The sequence below is a fragment of the Staurois parvus genome, unplaced genomic scaffold (genome assembly GCF_062004578.1).
Source record: "Staurois parvus isolate SC_StPar_1 unplaced genomic scaffold, SC_StPar_1.0 ptg000292l, whole genome shotgun sequence".
Lineage (NCBI taxonomy): Eukaryota > Metazoa > Chordata > Amphibia > Anura > Ranidae > Staurois > Staurois parvus.
This window is the reverse complement of record NW_028318088.1, coordinates 4,487,178-4,495,866: the sequence shown is the minus strand read 5'-3', so window position 1 is coordinate 4,495,866 and position 8,689 is coordinate 4,487,178. Positions and strand designations below refer to the sequence as shown.

Here is an 8,689-nt window from a genome sequence, read left to right as displayed (position 1 = left end):
AAACTTACTTTAATAAATAAATCAGTGTTTTGAGCCCATATTTGCTTCTGTTGCTGGCCCTCTATTGGATATATCTAAAAATCATCCATGGGCCTTCATCATCTATTGGTCATTACTCAGCACTACAGCTTATGTCTCTGCAATGCATACCTACTCTAATCATAAAAACATAAACTTAGTGGACATTCAGCTGGTGTCTGATCCAGAGATACATTTTTTCTGCTCAGGCCATGGATAGAAGTCTATCTAACTCTGACATCTCTATAACTGTTCTTGTCCTGAATTACTGCTGTGATTGTGTGGATTGCATTTATTCTCAGCTTGTTTACTCTTATCCTGATCATGAACAGCACTTTTGCCAGTCATTATATGGTATACTGCTTGGAACTTGAAAGAATTTTGTTTTAACAAACAAAAAAAATCAAATTTTATAACATGAAAAAGAATTCCCAGAGCACTATGAATTAGCTAAAGAGATATTGGGAAGGGGGGGTAGTTAGTTACGACAGATCAGGGAGGCGGCCCGTAGAATAACTGTACATTTTCTAAAAGTATGATTATCCTTTTAACTATAGGCATATCTATATGTATATATCCAGAGATAAATTTTTCTGCTCAGGCCATGGATAGAAGTCTGTCTGACTCTGATATCTCTATAACTGTTCTTGTCCTCAATTACTTCTGTGATTGTGTGGATTGCATTTATTCTCAGCTTGTTTACTCTTATCCTGATCATGAACAGCACTTTTGCCAGTCATTATACGGTATACTGCTTGGAACATGAAAGAATTTTGTCTTAACAAACAAAAAAAATTGAATTTTTTACATGAAAAAGAATTCCCAGAGCACTATGAACTAGCTAAAGAGATATTGGGAAGGGGGGGTAGTTAGTTACGACAGATCAGGGAGGCGGCCCGTAGAATAACTGTACCTTTTCTAAAAGTATGATTATCCTTTTAACTATAGGTATATCTATCTATATATATATATATATATATATATATATTTATTTATTTTTTTTTCAATGAAACATTTTTATTATTTAACACATAGGAAAACAACTAAAATTAACCACAAATATAATGAACACTAACCAAACGGGCTTCTCTTTTTAATTGCATGCTGTCATTTTAACTTGTTAAATGTGTACATGATTTTCTGTTTAAGTAATGTAGCTACAGTACATACATAGGATATTCACATTCTAGTAAAGGCAAATTAGGTATCCCCCTTCCCAAAATCCTGTACTTGCCACTGGATAGACAAGAGGTCTGTATGCACCAAATCTCCCAGGAGGATAGGAAAATATGCAAGCATCACTGGAACCAGCAGTGACACGTGTCGGACAAAGAGGCAGGCTTGCTATAAATGAAACCATGGTCTTCGCATTTGCTAGTTAACACAGTATGGTCAGAAGCTGACAGTACTGCCTAGATACAACTGGATACACTGCAGGTGCATAATGCTACATGGTTTTCTGTGAACATTACCAACCAGCACAAACAATAAGAACAACTTTTAGGGTAAGTTTATTACAATTGTGAGTATTTTACTAATCACTATTACAGCTGTAACCTTAATTTTAGGCATATTACATGCCATTGAAAGTGTAGATACAAACCAAACATTACAGCAGATAATTGATAATAATGAAGCAATATGTTTAAAATGTGATTTTACCTTTGTACGTATATTAAAAATATTTGCTAATGGAATTGTGATATATATTAATGTATTCAAACTCTAACATTGCACATTACAATATACAAGCTATGATAATTTGAATTCAATTCTTTATTTATACTTTACACTTTGCAGTATCTATATATTGATTCTTTAATGCAAAAAATGTGTTAAAAGTGTATTTTCAGAAATCCATTTATGCTTGGAATGCTATTACTCACAACCTTAATGATTGAAATTATAAAAATAATGAAAATATTTTTTAGAATAAAATCATATCTATATAAAATATGATTTCAATAATTAAAAAAATATATTTTGTCTGAACATCATTTCCTGAGAATTTTGCATATTTATAAAGCAGTGAATGTAGCCTTTACCAAGCATATACTGTAGGTGCAGTGAGATTTTGGTAAAATTCACATTGACTTCTTTATAAATACATGATACTGTAGAAGCGTTTTTGCTGAGTGAAAAGTTAGTGTAGTAAATACCTATTTCCATTCCAAATAAAATGGTTTAGAAAATTACTTGCTATTATCTATTGGAGGCATGTAAAAAATATGCTTACATAACAAATAGTCCCTGTGTGACACCATCAGATTTGCTAATGTGTTTTTAGTTGTGATACAATACAAATGTATTAAAAATACTGACCTTTTAATTTGCAAATATGTTTAAATGTTTAATTGTATCAGAAAAAATGGCCAAAATGTAAACAACTAAATGATGTAATTGTAAAAATCTTAAGCCAAGGCAGTCTACAGGGACTTCAAACACATCATTATTTGCAGATCTCTTACAGAATTGCAGGTGTAATTATTAGAGTATTTCTATTAGAGCGTTTTCACATTTGTTTTAAAATTTGGATTGATTTATTTATTTTTTATAATTACTATTTTATTAAAGGTTTTTCAAAACCTACACGGTGTATACAGCACTCTACAGCATTGTTGACATTGAGAGTGCAAGAAAGAAAGTTCTAATTTTCTTGGGTGAGATGAAACAAAACAGACGTATATCACAAAATTGTGACAAACTTAAACAATAAAGCACAGATAATTTTGTCATTCCATAGAACATAATTGCGTGTGAGCTAGGCCATGAGAAGTTTTATTCCTGCAGTATATCAATAATAGAACGCCATAGATCAAATACTCCATGTAGTAACAAAAGAGAAAAAAGGAAAATAAAAGGGAAAAGAAGGAAGGAGAAAAAAAAAAGGGGGGGGGAAGGAAGGAAGAGACTGCTGCACTCTCCATCATCGCCATCACCAGCCTTCTTCACCAGCCTTTAGACTGGCAGACGGGCTAACATGGAGGAACGCCATCAGGGCGGGTCCTCCCTAAGATTCCACTGTTCTCATACCTTGTTATGGGTTCTAGTAGTTCGTGTAATCTAGCAGTGATCTCTTCCATACGCTCTACATCCTTAATTCTGGTGTATAGTGCAGTTGGATTTATTTTGAATGTATTGTAAATTAATCGAATGCATCCCTCTATGGCAGAGGGCACAGCTGCCCAAAGGTTGCCCATAGATTCCTTGGCAGATATAACAAGCTAAAGTCTGACTCAGAGAAGCAATATACAGCCATTGCTAAAATATTAGTTTTGTGTGAGCTGATCATATCATTAGAGATGGTTATAGCTAGGTGCATAAATGCAATTTTCAGTGAGACTGCTGCATTGCAGGTGCAGGCTACTTGATGCATTACAAGTGTATCCAATGGCGTCTGTCAAACTAGGCGGCATCCTGTAGCTAAATTTCCTCCATTCACATGGCAACAATTTACGATACATTGAAGAAGGAAGGGAGTTTAAACATTGTTCATTAAGTTGAAATATACTTGTAGAGTACCAAATCTTAAACTGTCACTATCTAAAGGGTCCACTCAAAACGAATGTTGCAGCAGTGACAGGGCACTGTTGGGCTGGACCAGTTACTGGCTTTTAATGAAAACTAACATTTAAGTCCTCATTCACACCATACATGCATAAAAACCTATGGAAACTAACATGCAGATTTTACTTGCAGAGACATCAGTTTATATCAGTTTTCATGCATACTTCAACAAGTTTTATACGCGTTTTATTCCTGCAGTACAAATCTTCACATGATACCAGTGTTGTGGTGTGAACAGGGCACATAGAGAACAACTGATTCAATTGTGCCCTTGCTGAACGTGTGCAGAAATACTGACTTCTCTGTACCACGGTGTGGACGAGTCCTTAAACTATGTCTGGGCACTGGTGGGCTGAGCCAGTTACTGGCTTTTTATATCTCTCTCTTATAGAATTCCTGGATCTGCCACTCTTCCGCTGGGTGCAATGTCATTCTAAATAGTTAAAACAAATTAAAGATCAAACAGGAAAGGTGAGGGACCCTTGTAATACCCATGATAATTGCACATGCCTTTTAATAGATCTGTGCTACTCCGTGTAGTATGTACATCTGCAAACGTTTAATTGTCAAAGGCTCTTGAACACAGTATTTGAGAAACACTGATTTAACTGTAACTATCAGCTTAAAGTGATTCTGTGTAATAATCTCTTTCAGACAACCTATTGCAAAAATGACACGTAAGATCTTTAATACAAGGGAGCGGTGGAGACAGCAAAATGTTAATAGTGCATTTGCTGAGCTGAGAAAACTAATTCCTACCCATCCACCTGACAAGAAGCTAAGCAAGAATGAAACTTTAAGGCTGGCTATGAGATACATCAATTTTCTCATTAACATCTTGGCAGACCAAGGAATAACAAAAGCTGGAGCAACCTCTCAAACAAATATTTGGGGGGTCTTTGAACCTGAGCCTCAGTTTTCAAATATAAAACATTGGACAGTAATAGACCAGAGCAGCGACCCTTCTCCTGGAACAAGCAGTGACACACAAGAGTGTTGGTCATTAGATCCTTCACCACAGCACTGACTGAAGTGAATCAAGCATTACTGGCCTGTATTTAAAGATTTAGTGTTTCTGTGAGTCTACCTATCATATTTATATAACTGTTAAATATCAATTTGGTGAAGCAAGACTTTGGACTTCTCACAAGGTGGTAATTCAGTTGGATATGACTCATGATATTATTTTTTACCCTAGTATCATAGAAGTGGATTACTGGATCTGCACAGGGCTTTGTCAACTGAAAGGAAAGCAGTCAGCCAATGGCATACAAGTATTTGTGGAAGACTGTCACGTCATGTAAAATGTATGATGTTGTTATATATTAACATCTAAATGTATTAAGGCAGCTATCCAAGAAGTGCACTAATACATACCTCAGCTGGTAGTCATAAAGCGCAACTGTTAAGGTACTGATGACACCAACCAACAGCTGGGCAAATGGTGGATGTTCAGTTATCATATAAAAGTACAGAGTATAAAGAGCATTAATTTACAGTAATCCATAATAACCAAGCAAAAACTAGCTTTTATTCCTCAGCCTACTCTATTCCTTTATGCTGAGTTATTGTTAGTCTCCTCTGTTCACTGAACAACACTGAATATTTTATACTGTAGTAGTGATCACAAAATGTTTTCATACTGCAGACAACTAATATGGAATTATGCAAAAAAAGAGTAAGTTAGAGTTTATGTACCACAAAATCAGTTTCATTTGAGAATGCAGTGGTGTACATCAGATCAGTTTACTATTTGCCCTATAATATACCGATAGATACTTTTTTGGATGGGTGCTTTCAATTATTTTAGTTTAATAATTTTAAAGCACTTAATTTACAGACATAAAAAGTACCCTTTTTAAAAATGTAGTGGTGGCTGAGTTTGGAAAACCAAGACAATCCTCTTACCTATATACATTATAACCTTTAAAACTGCTGCACAAGCTGTTTTGCTATTTATTTTTATTATTATTATTATTATTATTATTATTAATAATAATAATAATAATAATTTAAAATAAAGTTTCTATTTAATTCACATGCTTTGGTTTCTTCCTAATGGCAGTTTGCTTTAAATAATACAAAGATTGATGGCTTCCCATTAATTTTAAGGATATTCAGTGACATTGATCTACATGTGGAGTAGAGACTATTTACTTAGCAAGGTGCGTGATCACTGAACTTGGCAAATAAGTTGATGCTTTATTCAATCAATTAATTAATCAATGGCAGTAATATGATTGGATATTCAATGCGAATGCAGTTTCACTTTATTCACTCAACCAAGTAAACATCTACTTTACAAAGTGAATTTGCCTGTATTTCTTTGGTAAATAAACTCTAGTAAGTCATCAAATACCGATAAATTAGTGAAGCAGAATACATTTTTACATTGTATATGAAAAGCCTAAAACATTGCCAGTTGATCTATTTGAAACTAATTCACAAAGCTATATATAAGCTAAACATAAACTTTGTAGCAAATATTTTTAGAGGCATTATATGGTCTTACAATGCATAAAGAGTGGTCTTGAGGAATGACACTCTGTTTTGAGCTTGATAGAAACAGAAATTCAGCAAGGCCTCACCTTTAAAGCCCATGATATTAGATAACAATGGATGATTTGGCTCACCAACCATTACTGAAGTGTAATTTTGGATGAACTGTGCAGAGCGTATATGGGCTGTAACCCATAAAACATACGATCAAATTAAAAATTTTAAGTTATTCGATTTTAGAGGTTCATTGACCAATGAATACCAGCCTGTGTCTGACTACTATGGACTAACGAAAATGAATGGGCTTTGAACAATTCCAGTGATGTGTTCACTATTAACCATCTAACTTTAATTACATTTAACTGGTATATGTTTCTGTAATGTTTAGTATAATGATAATTTTGTATTAGCTTTTCTTCATCTTGTTAACATTAACTAGACACTATCTAGTTAGCTGCATTTACCAAAGAAGGTTTTTATTTATATCCTCTGAAATAATTATTTTGTATATATTTGTTAACAATAAATTATTAAATACATTTTGCCAACTTGTACATTGATATTTTCAATCCAAATGTCAATACACAGTAAATACAGTGCTTTTAAAGAGAAGTATGGCCAAAGCTTTTTTGGCTGTACTTCCCTTTAGGGTCACAGGAGTTCATTTACTTTTGTTCTCCTGTAACTCAGAGTCAGCTGATAGTGGGGTAAAGGCACGTCAAGCTCAGGTGGATCCCAATAATGTTATCAGGATTCCCCTGGCTGCCTGATTTACCGGCGACTCCAACGTTCAGTGCATGACTGTTAGATGGAGCCATCTAAAGCCTCCCCTTCCCCTGTCTGGCACTCCATTAATGCTGGAGGAGCAGAACAGAGAGCCTTGACTGACAGTCATTGCTCTCTGTTTGGCTGTATGGCTGCTACATCCTGAACTGTATTTGATGGAGAGATGCTCATTATGACTCCCCCTTAGGTTCTGCAAGGAATGCAAACACTGCATTTAGGCATGGGATGAAATTTGCATATTTCTCTATCCAGTGTGTCACATAAAAACAAAAATATAAGTCTCACTTTACTTCCATTCCACTATAGGGCCAAATATCATTGTATGTGTATGTGTTTAGTATTTGTACAATATTATATTTGCTTTGATGTGTTTTATGTACAACAAAATCCACAGTTACCTGCACAGCAAGCAAGACGGCAAAAGTCACTGATTTGTGCTGTTGTGCTTCAACTTCATTTGATATGGTATAACCCTTTTGCCTAACTGTGACTAATCCTCATGATAGTACATTAGAAATCCAGAGATGGCCTTGTCTTTGGTTGTCACAACAATTAGATCTACTTCCAGACCCTTGTAGACTGCCTTGTTCACAGGGTAAGAATGCCGATGTGAAATGTAAGTGCAGACGTTAGTCACATTAACCTGGACTGGTTCTATTGTGTTGTAGCTTCTCCAATCCACTTTTTCACTCCTAATGAGTTTCATGAACAGACCACTGCAAATGCTGGGGTATGTTCCTGAATATAATGAGAAGTGAAGAAGTAGCTTAGATAAGTTGGATATGTCATAAAACGTATAATGATTAAATTGGTGATTGTGAACCTAGTGCTGAACATCTTGCAACTCCTTTTAGTACAGATATTTGGCCTGCCTTTACAATATTTTATTTTCAACAGACTTTGTTATAGGCTTGCTAATGTTTGGTGTAAGATAGACATGTGTGCTGTCTAGCAGTGTTGTGCAGAGCTCCTGAATAGATCAATGACATCCTTCATCTCCCTCTGGAAGGGGGGGGGGATTCCACTTCTTCGTTTATAGGGTTATTTATTTGTAATGCTTGCCAGCTTGTTATATGGTCACTTTAAGGTACATAACCGTCACACTGAAAAAATATTTTTCTAAGTGTCTTGAAAATGTTTTGTTTTTTTCTTAACAATACACAGCAATTGACAATTGAAAAACAAACTTCTAAATGCTCTCCAGTTATTATTGGCTTTCAGGCAACATTAAATATTTTGCAAATTTGTCCCTGTTTGTGATTCCAAACTTGCTTGTGCTTAATGCATAACATTGTCCTCTGTGCATGTATTGTCTCAGCCAGTTTTCAAAGAGATAGCCACCCCTGTGCTTGACATAATTGTGCAGAGTGTATGTGGCCTTTGCTATGTGTACTGCATGTGATGGGCCTATGTCAGTCAATAGTTAAATAGCATGTTGTGTGCAAAGACTGATGAGTCACAACTGCCATAAAAGCCAACATCAACCTACCTGAAGCAATAATTAATATCAGCAACAGCATGTAAGACAATAGAAGAAAATGGTTGTAGTTAAAGAACTTGCTGTGTCTAGATGTGGCATAATCAGGTGAATTTCCTTTCCATCTATTGTCCCCACACAATTTGAGAACTTCCATAATGCCCAAATGAGATCTCATTTTGGCCTATTCATCTTTAGTTGGCTTCTTCATAACCCTCTCTGATAACATATCCTACAGAATTTTACATGTGTCAGACATTATGCAGCATGTCGTTGAGTTGACTTCCCTATGAGAAAAATCATAATGCAAACTGAAAAACGATTACCTTGATTCCAGGTATC

General features: G+C 35.1%; 1 protein-coding gene across 1 annotated transcript; it reads left to right on the top strand.

Moving 5' to 3' along the window:
* Positions 1 to 1,376: 1,376 nt before the first annotated feature.
* Positions 1,377 to 8,117, top strand: TAL2 (TAL bHLH transcription factor 2). Its single transcript, XM_089682612.1, has 2 exons — positions 1,377 to 1,523; positions 4,240 to 8,117. The coding sequence occupies exon 2, from the start codon at positions 4,256 to 4,258 to the stop codon at positions 4,610 to 4,612; it is 357 nt and encodes a 118-aa protein (XP_089538738.1). The 5' UTR covers positions 1,377 to 1,523; positions 4,240 to 4,255; the 3' UTR covers positions 4,613 to 8,117.
* Positions 8,118 to 8,689: the final 572 nt, after the last annotated feature.

Excerpts from the sequence above, each read along its gene's own strand:
- TAL2 (XM_089682612.1), top strand. The coding sequence starts at position 4,256 with ATGACACGTAAGATCTTTAATACAAGGGAGCGGTGGAGACAGCAAAAT.